The sequence below is a fragment of the Mobula hypostoma genome, chromosome 3 (genome assembly GCF_963921235.1).
Source record: "Mobula hypostoma chromosome 3, sMobHyp1.1, whole genome shotgun sequence".
In the NCBI taxonomy this organism is placed as follows: domain Eukaryota; kingdom Metazoa; phylum Chordata; class Chondrichthyes; order Myliobatiformes; family Myliobatidae; genus Mobula; species Mobula hypostoma.
Window position 1 is genome coordinate 38372339 of NC_086099.1, and position 24195 is coordinate 38396533.

At 40.8% G+C, this 24195-nt stretch overlaps 1 protein-coding gene across 1 annotated transcript; it reads right to left on the bottom strand.

The window, feature by feature from the left end:
* Positions 1-499: 499 nt before the first annotated feature.
* On the bottom strand, positions 500-24108 carry si:dkey-3h3.3 (uncharacterized protein LOC100144568 homolog). Its single transcript, XM_063042905.1, has 4 exons — positions 23998-24108; positions 14181-15458; positions 6014-6231; positions 500-2743 (listed from the first exon to the last, which is right to left on the bottom strand). The coding sequence occupies exons 1-4, from the start codon at positions 24001-24003 to the stop codon at positions 2674-2676; spliced, it is 1572 nt and encodes a 523-aa protein (XP_062898975.1). The 5' UTR covers positions 24004-24108; the 3' UTR covers positions 500-2673.
* Positions 24109-24195: the final 87 nt, after the last annotated feature.

Below are 24195 nucleotides of genomic sequence, written 5' to 3' on the forward strand. Positions count from 1 at the left end.
AAGACATGATAACATAGGGAAAAAATGTGTAACAATTACAGTAGGAATGATGATATTAATCACTGAGCTATAGTCAATGAACAGCATCCTGATGTAGGTGTTTGTATTGTCCAGGTGATCTAAAACCTGGTAAACAATCATTGAGATTGCGTCTGCCGTAGATCTATTGTGGCAATAGGCAAATTGTAATGGGTCCAGGTCCTTGCTGAGGAAAGAGTCGATTCTGGCCACGACCAAGCTTTCAAAGCATTTCAGCACTGTGGATGTGAGTGCTACTATACAATAGTAACTGCATAGTGATGAAGAGGGGACAAATGTGATTAGCTAACACTTCATATGAAAATGGTACAGAAATTTGGAAATGCATTTTACAAGTAATAATTGATCCTAACTCAATTGTCAATCTGTAACCCAACATGGATAGGTTTTATTAACCAAAGGTATTGACAAAAATTTAATGAATGAAGATTTATGAAATTAGGTCACCAATTAGCAACTATTTTCTGATAATTAAAGCAACGCTGAGGGAGCAAAAGACTTTATTCCCAATGTTGATCATCATCACGTCTCCACAGTAACCAAATACTTTCCAATATTGAGACAGTGGAATAGCCTTACTCTGAATATTAAATGAATTCACCATTGTTCACATTGGCTATTTAGGATATCACAAATCATGCAAAACTGAGTATGTGTAACAACTATAATCCAAATCTTAAGAATTTAAATGTAAGAACATGAAAACTGAGTCTAAACCATCTGGCATGGTGAATTGCATAAAGCAGCTTTATCAAATTATGATCATCTACAATTTTGTAAATATCACGGTATCCATTCCTTTGCACTTAACTAACATGAAGGAATTTTGAGTCATCTTTTATACAGACTGGTTACAGTGGGTGATAGTTTATGATAGATGTTCAATGTAGAGCTACAAGGCATAAAGTACTTTGTACTATTCAAATCATCCAACCAAACCAGCTACAGGTATACAATTTATTTTAGTGGGCGAGTTCAGCTAAGATTATATTTTGTTGACAAGATTGAGGTGCACAGATTGTGGAGTGAAATATTACAAACAAGTTTCTCACTGAATCATAAAAGTTACTCTTTGAACTGAATATTACTTTGTGTTTTTAAAGATGGGTCACATGGATAAGCTGCAATACAAAATATACACCATCAAGGTGAGGCAAATTTATTTTGATGCATGACAATGTACAAAAGTAAAATATCTCTCATTGGTAAAGATGTCATTTTCACACAAATTTATTTCAATAAGGTTGAGCTGCTCTTTCAGCTACAAAGTAATATCAACATTTTGCACTCTGCTGCAATATTAAATGGGAAACTACTACAAAGGATACCACACCTAGGAATCATGATAAATACATTTCTTACAGCCACAGAATAACCCCTCAAGTAAAATGGCAGACAGAAGAGTTTTAAGTGGGTTTAAATGGTTATTTGCTAACACACAACATAATTTGATTTACTTTCTAACATTGAACATCTTTCTGCTAGCCACATATACAGTATGTTTGTATTGCAAGTATAAAGGAATAATATGATGCAGTAGTTTATCAATGATATGTGATACATAATATGCACTTTCAGTGTAAAACTCAAAAATAGAACTTCACACTGAGAAAAGGCTATGAAGCACAAGTTGTTCCAGATTTCTCTTAAATCTTGTTGTACAATACAAAATCAGCTTGGTTACAATGAGTCATGATTATCAAACATAACACTTTTAAAAGGCGGTTTCCAGATTATTAATTTACTTCTCTTGGAGAGTGTAATGCTTCTATTCCATGGGCACATTCATAAGAATAATTGTAATTATGGTCACCTGGATATTTCAATCCAGTGTAGGTGCAATAGTAAGATAAATTTCAAATAGAGAAAATGCCTCAAAGTGACTTAAAAAAAATCAGTGAGCATTCTTTATTTCTATCTTATAAAGCAGCTGTCACTTTTGCTTACATGTTCTTGATTTGATTTTCGTATATTTGTGGTCTTCCTTGATTATTGACAACTGAACTGTTCCAAAGACTTAGTATTCCTTGTATCATCCTATTTTATAAATTCTTGGAGATGAAAAGATATTCTAGGAGGAGATGAAATATTAGCGTGATAGGGAATAGGAAGAGCAGATGAAATGAACTAAGGTAAATTTCTAGTTTGATATTGTATTCTCCGCATTGTCTTTCCCTGCTACATTTATTTACTGGTTTTCAAGATAATTGAGATAATTGTGACATTCAATAGTTACAATCACTCTTAAGATATTTTCTGTGCCTGGAACCTACATCTTTTTTGTGGGAAAAATAAACCAGAAGTCATTACAGTGCCATTTGACACAGTAGCTGCAATATTACTATGTGTTTTGCAGTAAATTTACTCCAATGCACCAAGATATACTATTTGGCACAGAAATCCACAAATAAATTAAAGTTTCTATTTGACAAAAGGAAACTGCAATTATGGATCAGATTATTGCTATTTATGCTCTTTGTGAAAGTCAATGCATTAATTTACTTACATTAAGCTTACAAGTGATTGTTGTTGGGCAGCAATATACATGATCTTAATTAAAGCATTTTCAAACTACAAGCAGCAACACCTACAACACATGAATATTGAACATTATTGTTTCCTTTACAATACAGTTCAGAAAATTCCTTTGGCCTTCAACTCATCCTGCACTCTTGCCAGATAGGTTGGATCGGGATACCCAAACCTAAAAATTAAGTAACAGCAAGCTCTTAAGTTATTGTGCCAACACAAAACAGAAAATACCAATATACTCTAATATTTCCTGGACTGTTTTGTTGTTTAATTCCCCCCTCCCCCCAGGATTGCTTATAGTCCTCAATTCCCACCATCCTTCTGCCTCCCCCACAAGATGTTGGATGGTGGTGCTGGTGGTGAAATACCTACAAATAAATGGCTTGCTAAGTCATTTCTGTAGAAATTTAAGTGCCGATCACATGGGTCGCCTGGACTCATATGAAGACCACACCAGATAAAGGTGGCAGATTTCCATTCCTTAATGAACCAAATGGATTTTTATAACAAATTGGTCATTTTTCTAGTCACTGTTACAAAATGTATGTTTGTTCTAGTTCCAGAATAGAACTACAATAAAATACTTCTCCCTCTCCACATCCCTCCAATGTCTATAAACCTTGACCACAGATGTTTCCAAAGTTAGCATTTTGAATATTCTTGTTCATTCCAAAAGGCCATTTTGAAAGCTGACATTTCAGCACGTACAATACAAAACAGAAGTTTTACAAAGTTCCATTAGAAGCATGGGCACAAGAAGCCTTTGCATGCCAGCAATTCTTTCAGTAATTTACTTACAGACCTTAGAAGTGAACAAAATATTGTGATGGCCAATTGTATCAAACGGCTCTGCTATCCAGCACCAACAGGCAAAGCTTGGGATAAATAAGGTGCAAAAGATGGCAAACTATGTATTAAAATGGGCTACTAACATTTTTTGTACCTTATTCCTTCTTCTTTATCAGTTGTATTAAATACCTATATTCAAGTCTGTTCCCCACCTACAATTCCCTTATTAATGGTCTGTGCAGTTATTTAGTCTTGTTCAAGCACTCCGAGAGTTTCACTTCACTTTCTGTTCTTTTTTACTCCTTTGAGATAGTTTTTAAAATCATATTTTCTGATTACAACCGTATTCTTTCCAAAAGTATGAAGATAATGCTTGGTTATAGCTATTGAAAGGGCCAGCAGTTTCACCAATCGGTTAGAATCCAAAGGTAAAGTCCTCCCCACCATTGAGTACTGCCACAGGAAAGCAGCATCCATGATCAAGGACCTGCTCTCTTCGCGAAGAGGTATAGGAGCCCAGGGTCTCACACCACCTTGGGTCCCGCAGATAGTTGAGATAGTTTCTCAAAGATCAAAGAAATTTATTATCAAAGTATGTATATGACTCCATATACTACCCTGAGATTCATTTTCTTGTGGGCATTCACAGTAGAACTACACACAAAAACTGACAATGTGCAAAAGAGAAACAAATACAAAAAACCCAAATAATTAATAAATACATACATACATACATAAAATTAACAACACAAGTTGTAGAGTCCTTGGAAATGAGTCCATTGGTTGTGGAGCCTGTTCAGTGTTGAGGTGAGTAAAGTTATCCACACTGGTTCAGAAGCCCGATGGTTGAGGGTGTTAACTTCCTGTGGGACGCAAGGCTCCCGTCCCTCCTTCCTAATGGGAACAGTAAGAAGAGAGCATAGCTCTCTTGTGGATCCTGTAGATTCTAACCATTTTTTGAAACTTTTGGCCTTTTCAATAGCTATAGCCGAGCACCATCTTCATACTTTTGAAAAAAAAAGGTTGTAATTGGAAAACATGATTAAAAAGTGGGTTAATTCTATTTTTAGTTTCTCCTGTAAGGGCAGCAAATCCATGAATGATTGTTTTCTGCAACAGGTTATTAAAATGGACTTCAAATAAATCATCACTGAAAAAGGAAAAAAAGCAAAGTTGCGTGAAATTGTCAGTAAAAGTTAATCAGATGGCAGTGTGGCCAGGTACATTAAAACCATTGATGAAGGGAATTGGGACTTAAGATAAAAGGTCCTCACCTGAAACATAGTGACTTCTTATCTATTGCAAATGTATATTGAGAAGCTGTGTACTTTAACAACTCAGAGTCAGACATCTCAGACACAGGCCCTTTTCGGCCCAACTGATCTTGGTTGATCAGGATACCATCTAAGCCAGCCCCATTTGAACACGTTTGGCACACATCCCTCTAAACCTATCCTGCCCATATACCTGTCCAATTGCCTTTAAAATTTGTTAGCATACCTGCCTCAACAACTTCCACAGGCAGCTGATTCCATATACAGTACGAGAGAAAATGGTACCCCTCAGATTCCAGTTAAATCTTTCACCTCTCACTATAAACCTATGCTCTCTAGATCTTGAGGCCCCAACCTTGGGAAAACTTCTGTATTTCTTGACGAAAATTTTCTTTATTTTATGCCACATTCACTGGAATAATGATGCCACATACGTGTCCCAAAAAAGGTTGATATCCAATCTTATTGAAAGGAAACTGTGTCATGGACAGAGCAAAACCTGCTAGCCAAAGAAATGGGTGAGACCTGACCTCATCATCATATTAACAAATGGAAGTTTAAGGGCACTGAGATGATACATGCTGACAAAGCTGTAACAAGACATATTAAAGCCGAGAAATGGAAGATGACCAGCTGTATTTGGCACGCGAAATCAAGCAACCAATGCTGGTGTCCAGCAGCAACAGGAAAACAGCTGAAATTGAACAGAATAAATGTGCAAGAGCATCAGAGCTGAGTAATCAGCTGTTCAATCATCTATGATTTTGCAAAATACTGTATTGATTTAAATACCAAAAGTAGATGAGAGTAAAATAAAATTGAAGACTTCAGTTAAATCAAGTCAGCAATTTAAAGTGCAACTAGATTCAGTTCCTAACACTAACACAGAGATGAAGGGAGCGATCTATTGTGTGTGACAGTGTCATACAAATCAGAGCTGATCAACTTTATTCTGTGAGCATTTTGGAATTTTACACAATGGGTAAATTACTTTCTGGTTATCAATTAGATACAGTAATTGCAAAGCATGAAAGAATTAATAAATCAATGCTTTTTTAATTAGAGCAATAAAAAAAATCCAATGTTTGATGTAAAAAGACTATCTAACATACGTAAAAGATTTAGTACTGGTGGAAAACAGTCATTCAGTGATTGGTTGATTATATTTAGGTTCTCCCAAATTTTCCATCCATTGAATTAATGGATGGAAAACATCAGAATATAGCTGTCATCCAGTTATACATTCAGCTGCTTTTGTAAAAAAAGTGAATAGGTTGCAGCAATTCACATTTTCTGTAGGACTCCACAAGACAATTTTTAAAAACTTTCATATACCATATAATGATGAAAGATAAACTTAACCTCAATACCATACTTACGCTGATGGCCCTCCAAAAATACTTGTTTTATGATGAATATCATTCCAGGTCACCACATTGCTTCTCCCTGTGGTACTAGATGTTCCAACAGTGAAGATTAGTTTTTGATTGAAAGCTCGCTGTAGAAGCCTGAGCACCTTTTTCCCCTCAGGACTGTTTGGTAAGTAAGCAGTACGTGCTGTACCATTATACCTTTGGCCCGGCTGTGGATGCTCTTTCTACAAGTTAAACAAATAACGTTATGAAATTATCAGCATGTTCTAATATTAAAACTATAGTTCTGCTCCTATTCCCCCACTCTGTAATGACTCAGTAAGTTTATTCAGTGAACAATCAAAAAGATTTGGGAGGTCTCAAGTTTTTTGATGACTTGGTTTATCTCCACATGCAGACATGACAAAAATGCCATACTTGCTTGTCTTAGTTTCACTATGATGGGTAGAATAATAATTTTAAAAAGCTGATAACTAGCCCTTTCATTGTATATTCTCCACAGTCCTTTAAAACCTTTTCCCTCAATTACAAATCCCTTTTATTTTAAGTATTAGTAATGAATCTGCATCCAGATCATGACAATTCAGTAAACGAAAAACATAGTTTTCTCATGTTACCTGTGTTTTCGTCATTAACTTAGAGGCTTCATTCAGTTACAAACCTTTCTACCATTGGGTACAATTTTTCTAAATTTATTCATACACAAGCCCTCATGATTTTGTGCACCTGTCACATTTCTTGGCCTCCTCTAATCAAGGGAGAGAAATCCCACCTTCTCCAGTCTGCCTAAATAACATACCTCATGCCTGGGGCCATTATAGTAAATGTATTTACCTCCCTCTTAGGGAGCCGGACTTTCTTTTGGGAATGTGGTACTGATGGAGTTGAAAAAAATCTCACTATAGGAGAGAGCTGAACTGCCTTCTCAAACCTCCGAATGGCTACATTCTACACTCTGTGGCCACTTTTATTAGGTGCACCTGCTCGTTAATGTAAGTATCTAATCAGCCAACATGTGGCAGCAACTCAATGCATAAAATCAAGCAGACATGGTCAAGTGGTTAGTTGTTGCTCAGACCAAACATCAGAATGTGGAAGAAATGTGATCTAAGTGACTTTGACCGTGGAATGAATGTTGGTGACAGATGAGGTGATTTGAGTCAAGTTGACACAAGTTGGTCCATAATGACAGATGAGGAAACTTTAACTCAACAACCGTTTTATTGTGATAGACACAAAACAGACCGGGTATTATGACCCAGAGAGTGAACCCAACCAGTCTCATACCGACGGGGGAGGTGACCATCACACACCCCGGTTACAGTTAGGGTGACCCACAAATACATCAGCAAATAACTGGATAACCCAAGCTAAAATGTAACAAACGAACTGGAACTTCCCACCATAATCCCACAAAAGCATTTTAACACAAGAACAATAAACAGTACTGGGTATTAGAAATGCAGGGGCAGGCTGTCGACCACGCCCCCACCCAGAACTTCACACTAACAGATTTGAAAGCTTTTAAATCCCTAACAATTTTGACAGATGAAGCTCATCCCTCATGCTTGCTAACAGTCAGGGTCTATCCACAATCCCACATGGCGCCAGAATTCAATGGGCCAGCTTGTCAGCCCTTCATTTTTCCACTAGATGAGTGCAGATGGCTCTGTCTTGGCTCTGTCGATTGAAGAGCAGCTAATACAGTGGATTAGTGTGTAATTTCATCAAGAATTATGGGAAATTATTGTGAAAGTCTGATTATTGGGCATACTTGAGGCTTTGGTGCTGAAGAGGCAGATTTTCCAGATTATTCAATGTTAGTAATATCGCAACCCACCTTTTCATTACTTTCTGCTTTAGAAGTCATACCTGACTACAATACACATATTTTATGGCAAACAAGGGGAAGTCCAAAGGGAATGCTGTAACCAGAGGTCTGGTCATTTTAAGGATCTTAGGAAACATCACCTGCTGACCTAGATAATAAATATTTGGGATTTCCTAACAAATTGATAATCAGGGGTGTATAAATTAGAGTCAGGTCAGTAAAAGTGAAGTTTTAAAACACTATGTGCTAAGCATCACAGAACTGAGGAACTGCTCCTAAGGGACCGCGTTATGGAACTGGAGCTGCAGCTCGATGACCTTCGTCTGGTCAGGGAGAGCGAGGAGGTGATAGAGAGGAGTGGAAGGGAGGTGGTCACGCCGGGGCCACGGGAGGCAGACAAGTGGGTCACAGTTAGGTAGGGGAAGGGGAAAAGGCAGGTGATGGGGAGTACCCCGGTGGCTGTGCCCCTTAACAACAGGTACTCCTGTTTGAGTACTGTTGGAGGGGACAGCTTACCGGGGGGAAGCGACAGTGGCCCTGCCTCCGGCACAGAGTCTGGCCCTGTAGCTCAGAAGGGTAGGGCAAGGAAGAGGAGGGCAGTTGTGATAGGGGACTCGATAGTAAGGGGGTCAGATAGACGATTCTGTGGACGCAGTCCAGAGACCCGGATGGTAGTTTGCCTCCCTGGTGCCAGGGTCCGGGATATTTCTGATCGTGTCCAAGATATCCTGAAGTGGGAGGGTGAGGAGCCAGAGGTCGTGGTACATATAGGTACCAATGACATAGGTAGGAAAAGGGATGAGGTCCTGAAAGAAGAATATAGGGAGCTAGGAAGGGAGTTGAGAAAAAGGACCGCAAAGGTAGTAATCTCGGGATTACTGCCTGTGCCACGCGACAGTGAGAGTAGGAATGCGATGAGGTGGAGGATAAATGCGTGGCTGAGGGATTGGAGCAGGGGGCAGGGATTCAAGTTTTTGGATCATTGGGATCTCTATTGGTGCAGGCGTGACCTGTACAAAAAGGACGGGTTACACTTGAATCCTAGGGGGACCAATATCCTGGCAGGGAGATTAGCGGGGGCTACTGAGGTGACTTTAAACTAGAATGGTTGGGGGGTGGGAATCAAATTAAAGAGGCTAGGCGTGAGGAGGTTAGTTCACAACAGAGGGATGGGAACCAGTGCAGAGAGACAGAGGGGTGTAAAGTGAGGGTAGAAGCAAAAAGTACAAAGGAGAAAAGAAAAAGTGGCAGGCCGACAAATCCAGGGCAAGCATTAAAAAGGGCTAAGAGAGTTGTAAAAGAGCGCCTGAAGGCTTTATGTGTCAATGCAAGCAGCATTCGTAATAAGGTGGATGAATTGAAAGTGCAGATTGTTATTAATGATTATGATATAGTTGGGATCACAGAGACATGGCTCCAGGGTGACCAGGGATGGGAGCTCAACGTTCAGGGATATTCAATATTCAGGAGGGATAGACATGAAGGAAGTGGAGGTGGGGTGGCGTTGCTGGTTAAAAAAGAGATTAACGCAATAGAAAGGAAGGACATAAGCCGGGAAGATGTGGAATCGATATGGGTAGAGCTGCGTAACACTAAGGGGCAGAAGACGCTGGTGGGAGTTGTGTACAGGCCACCTAACAGTAGTAGTGAGGTCGGAGATGGTATTAAACAGGAAATTAGAAATGTGTGCAATAAAGGAACAGCAGTTATAATGGGTGACTTCAATCTACATGTAGACTGGGTGAACCAAATTGGTAAAGGTGCTGAGGAAGAGGATTTCTTGGAATGTATGCGGGATGGTTTTTTGAACCAACATGTCGAGGAACCGACTAGAGAGCAGGCTATTCTGGACTGGGTTTTGAGCAATGAGGAAGGGTTAATTAGCGATCTTGTCGTGAGAGGCCCCTTGGGTAAGAGTGACCATAATATGGTGGAATTCTTCATTAACATGGAGAGTGACATAGTTAATTCAGAAACAAAGGTTCTGAACTTAGAGGGGTAACTTTGAAGGTATGAGACGTGAATTAGCTAAGATAGACTGGCAAATGACACTTAAAGGATTGACGGTGGATATGCAATGGCAAGCATTTAAAGGTTGCATGGATGAACTACAACAATTGTTCATCCCATTTTGGCAAAAGAATAAATCAAGGAAGGTAGTGCACCCGTGGCTGACAAGAGAAATTAGGGATAGTATCAATTCCAAAGAAGTAGCATACAAATTATCCAGAGAAAGTGGCTCACCTGAGGACTGGGAGAAATTCAGAGTTCAGCAGAGGAGGACAAAGGGCTTAATTAGGAAGGGGAAAAAAGATTATGAGAGAAAACTGGCAGAGAACATAAAAACAGACTGTAAAAGCTTTTATAGATATGTAAAAAGGAAAAGACTGATAAAGACAAATGTAGGTCCCCTGCAGACAGAAACAGGTGAATTGATTATGGGGAGCAAGGACATGGCAGACCAATTGAATAATTACTTTGGTTCTGTCTTCACTAAGGAGGACATAAATAATCTTCCAGAAATAGTTAGGGACAGAGGGTCCAGTGAGATGGAGGAACTGAGTGAAATACATGTTAGTAGGGAAGTGGTGTTAGGTAAATTGAAGGGATTGAAGGCAGATAAATCCCCAGGGCCAGATGGTCTGCATCCCAGAGTGCTTAAGGAAGTAGCCCAAGAAATAGTGGATGCATTAGTGATAATTTTTCAAAACTCGTTAGATTCTGGACTGGTTCCTGAGGATTGGAGGGTGGCTAATGTAACCCCACTTTTTAAAAAAGGAGGGAGAGAGAAACCGGGGAATTATAGGCCGGTTAGCCTAACGTCGGTGGTGGGGAAACTGCTGGAGTCAGTTATCAAGGATGTGATAACAGCACATTTGGAAAGCGGTGAAATGATCGGACAAAGTCAGCATGGATTTGTGAAAGGAAAATCATGTCTGACGAATCTCATAGAATTTTTTGAGGATGTAACTAGTAGAGTGGATAGGGGAGAACCAGTGGATGTGGTATATTTGGATTTTCAAAAGGCTTTTGACAAGGTCCCACACAGGAGATTAGTGTGCAAACTTAAAGCACACGGTATTGGGGGTAAGGTATTGGTGTGGGTGGAGAATTAGTTAGCAGACAGGAAGCAAAGAGTGGGAATAAACGGGACCTTTTCAGAATGGCAGGCGGTGACTAGTGGGGTACCGCAAGGCTCAGTGCTGGGACCCCAGTTGTTTACAATATATATTAATGACTTGGATGAGGGAATTAAATGCAGCATCTCCAAGTTTGCGGATGACACGAAGCTGGGTGGCAGTGTTAGCAGTGAGGAGGATGCTAAGAGGATGCAGGGTGACTTGGATAGGTTGGGTGAGTGGGCAAACTCATGGCAGATGCAATTTAATGTGGATAAATGTGAAGTTATCCACTTTGGTGGCAAAAATAGGAAAACAGATTATTATCTGAATGGTGGCCGATTAGGAAAAGGGGAGGTGCAACGAGACCTGGGTGTCATTATACACCAGTCATTGAAAGTGGGCATGCAGGTACAGCAGGCGGTGAAAAAGGCGAACGGTATGCTGGCATTTATAGCGAGAGGATTCGAGTACAGGAGCAGGGAGGTACTACTGCAGTTGTACAAGGCCTTGGTGAGACCACACCTGGAGTATTGTGTGCAGTTTTGGTCTCCTAATCTGAGGAAAGACATCTTTGCCATAGAGGGAGTACAAAGAAGGTTCACCAGATTGATTCCTGGGATGGCAGGTCTTTCATATGATGAAAGACTGGATGAACTGGGCTTGTACTCGTTGGAATTTAGAAGATTGAGGGGGGATCTGATTGAAACGTATAAGATCCTAAAGGGATTGGACAGGCTAGATGCGGGAAGATTGTTCCCGATGTTGGGGAGGTCCAGAACGAGGGGTCACAGTTTGAGGATAGAGGGGAAGCCTTATAGGACCGAGATTAGGAAAAACTTCTTCACACAGAGAGTGGTGAATCTGTGGAATTCTCTGCCACAGCAAACAGTTAAGGCCAGTTCATTGGCTATGTTTAAGAGGGAGTTAGATATGGCCCTTGTGGCTACAGGGGTCAGGGGGTATGGAGGGAAGGCTGGGTTCTGAGTTGGATGATCAGCCATGATCATAATAAATGGCGGTGCAGGCTCGAAGGGCCGAATGGCCTACTCCTGCACCTATTTTCTATGTTTCTATGTTTCTATGTCTTCTAAATTTAGCAATTTTAGCAAATTTCGCTGGGTTAATTATTAATTTTAAAAATGCCATTGATAATTGCTTCTTTATCATTGTTAACAAGAGTCATGAGTGCATATATGAAAATAAATGGCAAAATAATCTCATCAAACAAGCCTATTCCTGCTACTGTGAATCACATATTAGAATTCTAAGCTGTACTGCTGAGAGGCACTGAGTGCAAAAACAAAAATATTAGATTGAAGAATTCCGTACAATTTCAGATAATGCACTTTAAGAAGGACAAGACGACTTTGGAGCACCAGATCAATCTGGGAAGTCCTACCTTCTGTGTTCTAAGAGAAGTAATTTTGATAAGCTAGACAGCATGCAGAGAAGTGCGTGAGTGGTAAAAGATTATTGTAAAGACCATAAGATGACTTAATTCAGGTAGCATAGTGGTTAGCACAACACTTTACAGTAGAAGTGACCCAGATTCATTTCCTGCCACTGCCTATAAGGAGTGTAACACGCTGTAAGGTTTCACTGCTGGTGTAACGGCTTCTCTGTAATGTTTTACTGCTAAGGCTAAGGTAATGGTTTCTCTGTAGCAGCAAGGTTTGGGTTATGACTAGAGATAATGGGGACTTTGGAATGTATGTTAGCCAATGGGAGGGGTGTTGTTCTTTCTTGAGGGTCTGGAAGAGGGATTTTCGCAGTCTTTTGTCGGCGAGAGATGAAGGAGGAAGACACGTGTGGAGAGAGCTGGTGGACTGGGAGTGATGGTCCAAAGGTCAGCAATGCTTGGAGGAGGTTGATGGTTGATGAGTGGCCGTACCCTACCAATCAAGAACCTATCAACCTCTGCCTTAAATATACCCAGAGACTTGGCTTCCCTACTGTTCTAACTGAACAAATATAAAGAATGAAAAACAATAAATAGACTGTGGGGGGTGAGGGGGAAGGGAATATGCCTACAGCTTTTTTCACCTTCACTCACTCAAGCCTCTCCTCGCTGAAGCCTCAAAATGCCCACTCTAACACTGTCCACTCCAATGTTGGCTGCTCCATCAATGGCCACTCAGTTTGCCTTGCCTTATTTTAATTTGTTCTTGCCTATCAATCCCAATCTCCAATTGGCCATTGCTCAAAACACCAAACTGCCACAAGTCAATGCCTTCTGTGATCAATTGGCAAACCTAAGTGAGGTATGTCTGCTTACGCTTCAGATCTCCAATTAGTCTCGGCTCAAAACACCAAACTACCACAAATTGATGCCTTATGTCAATGCAATAAAGAATTGAAGGACACTGCATGGAAAGGGAGAAGTGACCTGATGGACAGATTTGAATGCAGGAATGAGAATATTCCATTTGGAATGCACTGTAATAGAACAATCTGGGCATTACAAAGATATGTATGACGATTTCAGGTTTTAAGTTGAGGCAAGGCCACAAATAGCAAAATTAAAACATAGAATGCAAACGGTTTTGAGATTATGTGGATATGAAGGATTAAAATCGAATTCTAAGTATTCGAAGAAACCAAAGTTTCAAACAGTCGACTTCAGTTTCAGGAAATGATCAGAGGCAAAGATAAGGTTTGTAAAAAAAGGATCAGAATTTGTTATGGTAACAAACAACAATGTTTTCACTATTTTCAATATTTGATTAAGAAGAAAATTCCACTCATTCATCCTTTGGCATTAGACAACATTTAGTGAAGTTGGAGCATTCAAAGCAGGGTATTACCAATGCGTGTGTGTAGAAACTCATGCCACTTTTTGTGATAATCCTGCACATGGAAACTATATATTGTGCCAGGGATAGATGGAGGACATCATACTGAAAATCTGGACACGAAAAGAGGAGCCATTGAAGGTAGTTCAATGTCCAGTGCTACATAAACCAAGACTGTTTTATACATGATGTAAAGAAGAACTGCTGGCCAAGATGGCGGAAACCCAGATACAAACAGACAGCAGCTTTCAAAAAGGGTCCTGACTAACAAAAAAATTCCTGAATAAAGAAAAAAAATGTCAGGATTGCTTTTCATGCAGCCAAAGTAGACTTGATCAGCGAAATTATCTCTGCTGCTATGTACTGCTCTATCATTCTGTAATCACATCTTAAGCTCAGAATGATGTTACAGCAAAACAGCTACTCACCCCCTGAAATCCATCTGGTATTTGGTAGTGTATCTCAATGGTATCATATTTGTCATAACCGGGAAGATGCATTTGCATGATCCTGTGAGTCATCCGGCCACCTTCAGGTTGGTTACCCTTTAATTCTCCATACACTTCTCCACATACAGGGCAGGCAGACTTAGTTTTAAAAGCTATGTCTATGCATTCCCTACAAAATGAATGTTTGCAGTTTAATATTCTTTGGACCTTCATTTCATCCAAGCAAATTGGACATGTTTTGTCCTCATCTTTTGCTTTTCTTATCATGGTATCTGAATTTGAGGCGAGTTTACTTTCAGATTGTAAAGGTTGCCTCCTGCCCGAGTCTACTGTATTGGCACCAAATGGGCCAGGTTGAAAATTCTCTTGCCTTTTACTGGAATCCAGGGCAGCTTCAACTTTCTTAATATCATCAGTACTTCCAAATAAATTAAGTTCTGTATCCTTAGATATAACCCAAACTTTTGGAAAATTCTTTTGGAGAAATGCTTCCACGTTTTTAATTGTTAGGCCTCTCCCTCTAAGGTTAGGTGTTATTGTTGACATGCATAGATTTGTCACAATACGTTGATAGAAATCAATAAACTTTTCTTTTGCAGCATAGCATGGTATCTTTTTCTTATTTTGTATAAATTCTACGGTTGACCATTGCTCAGTATGTATTATTTCTCTGCTGACATCAAAATCTCTCTCTATTTTTTGCAGCTCATCATTATGAGTGTTTTCAATGTAACTCATAATTGTTCTGTCTACAGTTATTAAATCATGATCACATGAGTTCAGCGATGCATGAGGCACTGGAGTTTCCGTTTCAGAAAGCCTTGCCGATCCCGCACCAAGAGACTTCGTAGCAGGCTTTCCAAACTCCATTCCGGATCTCACGGATTCTGTATGAGAGCACTTTGTAGATTTTGCACCCGAAGCTTTTACAGACTCTTTTCTGGAGGAACCTGAAAACTCAGTACCAGACGACATTGAAGATTTCACTTCATAGGACACTGAGCTCTCCTCCTCAGAGGATGCACGAGGTTCTGCGCCCGAGGACTTTGAAATGCCTGTTCCAGACAGCCCAATTTTAAGCTTCGTTAATTCAGTGTGAATTTTATCAATCTTTTCAAATGAATCGATAACTTCATAACTTTTAAGGCCACCTTGACATTTTCCACATACTTTGCTTAGTTTAATGATACCCAGTGCTTCATTTTCTTTGTCCTTAAAAATGCTTAAATCAATGATTGCTCTGACTTCAGGAAACACCTGCAAAAGGCGAAAATAAGCAATAAATATATCATCTTTACTAATGCATCACTTCTACAAGTTACCTGAAGCAGGTGTAAATACGAGTACAGTACAAGCATTTTTCATTTTTAACTCTTCCTGAATATAACTGGGTTTGCTTCAACCTCAGTGAATGATTTAAGTTTTACCAACCCCTTTTAATGATCAGTGTTTCAATACCATGAACACTGGGAGCAAGTGTATCAAGCAAGTCAGAAATTCCTATCTGTGATCCGTCCAGAACAATCAGCTCCCCATGATGACAGTGGGCAAGTAAAGGCAGATTCTGTGGCATAGCCCTGCAGGGGTGATGTAGAAAGGAAGTGGTACTGATCAGGCTCCATTGCTGTGGTTTTCCAACACAGATCGGACAGCATCGGAACAGGCCCTTCGGCCCAACAGTCTATGTTGACCAAGGTGCTCATCTAAGCCACATCTATTTACATGTATTTAGCTCAAACATTTCTGATCCATATATCTGACCTGGAATAAAACCCCGGAATTTTATCCATAAAATCCCAGAATTGTCACTTTAATTCTCCATTCCATCCCTACGTTGAACTTCCCTCATTGTTCCAATGGTACCTTAAATTCAAGAAGCAGCACCTTGCCTTCTGATTTGGCACATCACAGCCTTCAGGACTTCAAAGCTCAAAGTAAGTTTATTACCAAAATACGTTTATGTCACCATACACACCCTTGAGATCCATTTTCCTGTGGACCTACTCAATAACTCCATAATAGAATAATAACTAAATAGAATCAATGAGAGACCACACTAACTTGGGTGTTTCACTAGTGTGCAAAAGACAAACTGTACAAATTAGAAAAAGAAAGAATTACAATAAATATATAAGCAATAAATATTGAGAACATGAGATGAATGGTCTTGAAAATGAGTCCATAGGTTGTGGAAACATTTCAATGACGGGGCAAGAAAAGTTGAGTGAAGTTATCATCTTTGGTTCACAAGCTTGATGATGAGGGGTAATAACTATTCCTGAACCAGGGGACGAGTCCTGAGGCTCCTGTACCTTCTTCCTGAGGGCAGCAGCAAGAGGAGAGCATGATTTGGGTGGTGGAGGTTCAAAGTAAAATTTATTTTCAAAGTACATACACATCACCGTACAACACTGAGATTCGTTTTTTGCAGGCATACTTAGCAAATCTATAGAACAGTAACTTTAAATAGGATTAATGGAAAACAAACTGCGCAAATGCAGTTATAAATAAATGGCGATAAATAACAAGCTAGAAATAACAAGATATAGAGTCCTTAAAGGTTGTGGGAACAGCAGAAGTAGAATGAGTGTAGTTATCCCATTTTGTTCAAGAGCCTGATGGTTGAGGGGTAATAGCTGTTCTTGAACCGGGTTTTACAAATTCTGATGGCAGCAGCAAGAAAAGAGCATGGCCTGAGTGGCCAGGATCTTTGATGATGGATGCTACTTATCTAAGCAATGTTTCATGTAGATGTGCTCAATGGTTGGGAGGGTTTTACGCATGATGTATGGGGCCGAATCCACTACCTTTTACAGGATGTTCTGCTCAAAGGCATTACTTTCTCTTATCAAGCATTCATGCAGCCAGTTCAGCACTCTTTCCACCACATACTGATAGAAGTTTGCCAAGTTGTTTGATGATATGCCAAATCTCCACAGATTCCTGAGGAAGTAGGGGTACAGTTGTGCTTTCTTTGCAATTATATTTATATGATGGGTCCAGGACAGGTCCTCGGAAACAGTGATATTCATGAATTTAAAGTTACTGACCCTCTTCATCTCTCATCCTCCGATGATTACTGGCTCATTGAACTTCTGGTTTCCCTCTCCTGAATTCTATAATCAGTTCCTTGGCCTTACAGATATGGAGTGAGCGGGGTGGTTGTTAGGACACCACTCAAACCAAGTTTTCAATCTCCCTCCTGTAGGCACAAGAAGACCTCTTCCCTGAGGCTGTGACCCTGCTGAACCTCACATCACAGCGCTAAGCAGTATTGCATCTGTATTGTACTATCTCAGTACTTTTATATTTATGTGCTGTGGCACTTACTTTTTATTTGCAGTTATTTTGTAAACAACACTATTCTTTGCATTTCTGGTTAGATGCTAACTGCATTTCATTGGCTTTGTATCTCTACTCGGCACAATGACAATAAAGTTGAATCTAATCTAATATACTGATTCATCACCTTTGATACAGGCCACAACAGTGGTGTCATCAGCAAACTTGTATACAGTGTTGAAGTTGTATTTAGACACACAGTCATTAGGGCAAAGCAAGTAGAGCAGGGGGCTAAATCCCTGTGATTCTCCTGTGCTGACAGAGATTACAGAGGAGATGTAGATAATGGATGCTGCTTTCCTGTGACAACACTTCACATAGACCTGCACAATGGTGGGAAGGGCTTTGCCTGATTTGGACTGGGTCATATCCACTATTTTTTGTAGGATTTTCTGTTCAAGGGCATTGGTGTTTCTATACTAGGCTGTGATGCAGCCAGTCAATATACTCTCCACAAATCTAGGGAAGATGGTCAAAGTTTGAGATGTCATGCCAAATATTAGCAAACTCCTAAGGATATAGAGGTATGGTCATGCTTTCTTCATAATTACACTCATGCGCTGGGCTCAGGACAGGTCCTCCAAAATAATGACATCAAGATCAAGAATTTCAGATAACCAGTTATTCTAGCATCATGCCTCTCAATTCCAGCACTACTAATTTTCTCCCCTTCACTGGTATATTATGTTTAATTCATCTTCTCCACCCCTGCCCTTTTAACTGACACCACCACATCGCTGAAGCTTTTCTCATCTCCAACGTAGCAAAGGACATTCCATTCTGTTATCTCCAATCCTCCATTTCTCTACAACCTTAAGGTTATTTCTAATATTTTTAAATTCCTATTGAGAGTCAGTGGCTTCATTTCTCTCCAAACAAGCCATCTACCCTGCTGAGTTTTAATTTTAAATACAAATAATATTTGAATGAAATGCTTGGAAATGCCCAAATCCCCATGGAATCTTTCCTCTGGTAGTGTCACTTACTACAGCCAAGCAAAACTGAAGCAAGAAAATGATGTATGCATGCCCTTGACAAAATTAGAGCTATCAGTAATCGAGTTGCCCCTGAAAAACCTGCCCATTGGAAAATTACTTTTTCCTTCAGTATATACGTACAACCTTCAGATATTGTAAAACTTGTTATAGTCATTCACAGCCAAATTTTCATTGCTCATTCCTATTTGTCTATGGCGGTGTTTGATGGTATTGGGTTTGGTGACTGCATAGTTCTAAACTCAAACAAGGACTTTAATTCTAACCCAATATGGATAGCCACAAGTACCCCACTAAAGGGAGGTTATACTATAACTACCGAATCTTTAAAGCCTAGTTCACTTCTCTGTTTATTCTCTATGGTGAGTTTAGCTGCCTATACCCACTACATGAGCAGTGGGTTCTCCCTCATTACCAAAGAGAAGAAACTTCCAGCTAACAAAGTAGTTGCTTACACAGTTGTAACACAGTTAAGTTATTTGCAGTGATACATGTTTAAATTGAAACTACATTCCTAAAACACATTTAAAAACTCACAGGGATTTTCTATCTTTTAAAAGACCTCCAAATTACAAACCATTTCTAAAACACAAAGGATTTCCAAAACACAGGTACAATTTCCAAGAAGCTAAAAGGACATACCAATGGTGCAGATGAACCAGTCATCCATCACAGAAATTGAAGGCAGAGGAATAGACTGTAGTTCCCCTTGTGTTTCTTTCATGCTTCTTGATGTTCCATACCCCATTCCTTATACGCCTGAACTGCTGTGAAGCTAACTTCCCTGAGTACATAAACCTTCCAACTTACTAACAGGTCAGTTATTGACCTGCTACCTCCAAGAGGACCACAACCTTGTCTTTGGGTTTGGAGGCTTGTGTGCTTCAATGACCCAGAGAGCTATGCTGGCTGGAGTCAGGGCTTTATGCTTTGGCTCATGGGAGGGTCACCCATGTCAAACAGATCAAAGGGTAAAGGCCAGATTAAGCGTTGTCTACCGGTCCTTCATGTTCGGGGGTTCAGCTCAGTGCTAACAACACTGACTGGTAAAACGTTAAAGAAACAGCAGTGAAGAATCCCTCTACATCTGAATGCAATGGTATTCCTGAGTCTCCACCCGGGTCTTGCATGACTGACAGAGGAAGCTATTGACATGATGAAAGAAGCACTAAATATCGCCAGAGGTGGAGGGCCTTCATTGCTGCCCGAAACACCAGTAAGTAGTAAGTACTGATCTGCTAAGTAATTGTCTACATCTTGTCTGCAAGTTCCCTTGAACTAAGCAACTTACCCAGCATTGACCAGTTTGAAATACGCCACATTAAATAACCCATTGTCTTATACTGCAATTAGCCTTGTGCTATGAGCCAGTAACTTTGTGACTCTATACACAAAATAATCTGCAGATGCTGGGGTCACAGCAACACTCACAACACGCTGGAGGAACTCAGCAGCTCGGGCAGCATCCGTGGAAATGATCCGTCGACGTTTCTGGCGGGAACCCTTCATCAGGACTGTAGAGGGAAGGGGCAGAGGCCCTATAAAGAAGGTGGGGGGAGGGTGGGAAGGAGAAGGCTGGTAGGTGCCAGGTGAAAAACCAGTAACGGGAAAGACAAAGGGGTGGGGGAGGGGAAGCGGGGAGGTGATAGGCAGGAAAGGTGAAGAAGGAATAGGGGAAAACACAATGGGAGGCGGAACCATGAGGGAAGTGATAGGCAGCTGGTGGAGGGGGCAGAGTGAAACTGGGATAGGGGAAGGGAGGGGGAGGGAATTACCGGAAGTTGGAGAATTCTATGTTCATACCAAGGGGCTGGAAACTACCCAGACAGTATATGAGGTGTTGCTCCTCCAACCTGAGTTTAGCCTCATCATGACAGTACAGGAGGCCATGTATGGACATATCTGAATGGGAATGGGAAGCAGAGTTGAAGTGGGTGGCTACCGGGAGATCCTGTCTGTTGTGGTGCACGGAGCGGAGGTGCTCAACGAAGCCGTCCCCCAATCTGCGTCGGGTTTCACCGATGTAGGGGAGGCCGCACCGGGAGCACCGGATGCAATAGAACTTATAGTCATCATCAAGCTGGTTACGGCTTTCCATTTGAAGTTGCACCTATGAGTGCTTAAACCAGGCATCTGGAGAACTAACGCAGTAATGTTAAAATGCTTTCATTCTTGACTCTTGTTAAGAACTGAAGACAGGCTCCCATTTAAGACCAGAGACGACATAAAGAATATAGTTGGTAGTTTAACCATTTGATCTCTGCAAGTGATCCCTGTTGTGTTTAGGAAAGTAAGCTCCGCCAAAAAAAACCAAGAGCCTCCCTGACCCAGGAAGCAAATATCTATCACAGGTGATAGCAAAATGTTTAAAACCACTGTAGTCTGTGTGATAAAGGTACTTCCAATGACGTTGGGCAGGGAGTTACAAGAGTCATCATAGACTCAACAACAATATTGGCAAATTACAGTATTTCCAAGTCATCATATGCGCAACTTGGAGGGCTAAGAATTTCTACATACCCAAGGATGTTAAACAAGAGTCAAGAATGACAACATTTTAACATTACTGGGTTAGCACTCAAGATGCCTGGCTTAATCACGCACAGATGCTACTTCAAATCCAGCAATGTTTAACTGTCTGTAACATCGACACTACCAGTTTGTCAGAAAGAAACAATTTGGGTCAAGAATGACATTCAGGGAAAGAAATCTGAAACATGCATGCATCTAGGTCCCCTACAGACAGAAACAGGTGAATTGATTATGGGGAGCAAGGACATGGCAGACCAATTGAATAACTACTTTGGTTCTGTCTTCACTAAAGAGGACATAAATAATCTTCCGGAAATAGTAGGGGACAGAGGGTCCAGTGAGATGGAGGAACTGAGGGAAATACATGTTAGTAGGGAAGTGGTGTTAGGTAAATTGAAGGGATTAAAGGCAGATAAATCCCCAGGGCCAGATGGTCTGCATCCCAGAGTGCTTAAGGAAGTAGCCCAAGAAATAGTGGATGCATTAGTGATAATTTTTCAAAACTCTTTAGATTCTGGATTAGTTCCTGAGGATTGGAGGGTGGCTAATGTAACCCCACTTTTTAAAAAAGGAGGGAGAGAGAAACCGGGGAATTATAGACCGGTTAGCACAACATCGGTGGTGGGGAAAATGCTAGAGTCAGTTATCAAAGATGTGATAACAGCGCATTTGGAAACCGGTGAAATCATCAGACAAAGTCAGCATGGATTTGTGAAAGGAAAATCATGTCTGATGAATCTCATTGAATTTTTTGAGGATGTAACTAGTAGAGTGGATAGGGGAGAACCAGTGGATGTGGCATATTTGGATTTTCAAAAGGCTTTTGACAAGGTCCCACACAGGAGATTAGTGTGCAAACTTAAAGCACACAGTATTGGGGGTAAGGTATTGGTGTGGGTGGAGAATTGGTTAGCAGACAGGAAGCAAAGAGTGGGAATAAACGGGACCTTTTCAGAATGGCAGGCGGTGACTAGTGGGGTACCGCAAGGCTCAGTGCTGGGACCCCAGTTGTTTACAATATATATTAATGACTTGGATGAGGGAATTAAATGTAGCATCTCCAAGTTTGTGGATGACACGAAGCTGGGCGGCAGTGTTAGCTGTGAGGAGGATGCTAAGAGGATGCAGGGTGACTTGGATAGGTTAGGTGAGTGGGCAAATTCATGGCAGATGCAATTTAATGTGGATAAATGTGAGGTTATCCACTTTGGTGGCAAAAACAGGAAAACAGATTATTATCTGAATGGTGGCAGATTAGGAAAAGGGGAGGTGCAACGAGACTTGGATGTCATTATACACCAGTCATTGAAAGTGGGCATGCAGGTACAGCAGGCGGTGAAAAAGGCGAATGGTATGCTGGCATTCATAACAAGAGGATTCGAGTACAGGAGCAGGGAAGTACTACTGCAGTTGTACAAGGCCTTGGTGAGACCACATCTGGAGTATTGTGTGCAGTTTTGGTTCCCTAATCTGAGGAAAGACATCCTTGCCATAGAGGGAGTACAAAGAAGGTTCACCAGATTGATTCCTGGGATGGCAGGACTTTCATATGATGAAAGACTGGATCGACTAGGCTTATACTCGTTGAAATTTAGAAGATTGAGGGGGAATCTTATTGAAACGTATAAAATCCTAAAGAGATTGGACAGGCTAGATGCAGGAAGATTGTTCCCGATGTTGGGGAAGTCCAGAACGAGAGGTCACAGTTTGAGGATAAAGGGGAAGCCTTTCAGGACTGAGATTAGCAAAAACTTCTGTGGAATTCTCTGCCACAGTTGAGGCCAGTTCACTGGCTATATTTAAGAGGGAGTTAGATATGGCCCTTATGGCTAAGGGGATCAGGGGGTATGGAGGGAAGGCTGGTACAGGGTTCTGAGTTGGATGATCAGCCATGATCATACTGAATGGTGGTGCAGTCTCGATGGGCCGAATGGCCTACTCCTGCACCTATTTTCTATGTTTCTATATAACTTCAAACCAGAACAAAGTGGCTTCTTCTGCACTACCCAAGTTCTTGTTGCAGCAAACTACAACTTCCTAAGCAAATGCATCACAGTTGCTCAGGAGGAGAAATTGAAAGTAAAAGTGTGACGTGCAGAAAGAGAAATAATAAGTGTTGGTCTTAACTGAAATACAATTCAGAGAAAAGTATTTAAAACGTTGATTTTAAAACTGATTCGTTGTCTGGAAGGTAAGCAGAACAGAGACAAAAGAAACAAATAATACATAACAGTACAAATGAAGCAGTCAAGCACGATAGCATTGGTTGCACTAACTCCGATCACTCATTTTCCTGACTGATTACATCAAACTGGACTTTGAACAAGAGGCCAATAATCTGAAGCTATCGCTACAGAAAAGGGCAAGAAAGCAGCATATTATCCCTAGAGATAGTTCAATGAGCATATCGTGTAGGCCAAAAAGTGAAACGATTTGGGCATAACAACATCGAGACGTCAATCGGAAGACTATTTAAGAGCAGTCCAAGTGGATTCCCTAGTCGGCCTACAATTTCACAGTATACAGGGCCAGTAAATGAAGAACCTGTATTTGACATAGGATATTCAAAAGTTGACGCTGCGCCAAAATAATAGAAACGATGACCAGAAGTTCGGCCGAAGGATAGGTTTTAACGAGGAAAGTGGGATTGCAGGGAGGGAAGGAACTCGGGCCTAAAAGGTCGAAGCTAAAAGGTCTATCAGTGGCTGAAAAACCTGGAACAGCAACAGCAGCCAGCGCGGCACAACATCATTTAAATCAATCATAAATACTAAAATAGTAATCTGGAGAGAGTCTTAAATAAATTTATTTGACCAATCACAATGGCTAGGTTGTTTACTCCGCAACCACAACAAAAAAAAACCTATCGAAATTACGGCTTCTAAGTCCGTTTCTGGAAACACAAATAATGATAAAACACAGCACACCTCCATTTGAAGCCCTCGAAATGAACACGGTTCATCCACCCCAACCACCGGACCAGCCACTTCCTCGTTCCTCCTTCCTCCTTTCCCCCGCAGCCCCCGTCAGCCCTGTCCTTGCACCACCGATTGGACCTTGCGCGCCTTCTCCTGCTGCTGATTGGTAGAGCCTCCCATCAATCACTCTGGCGAAGCTGCTGTATG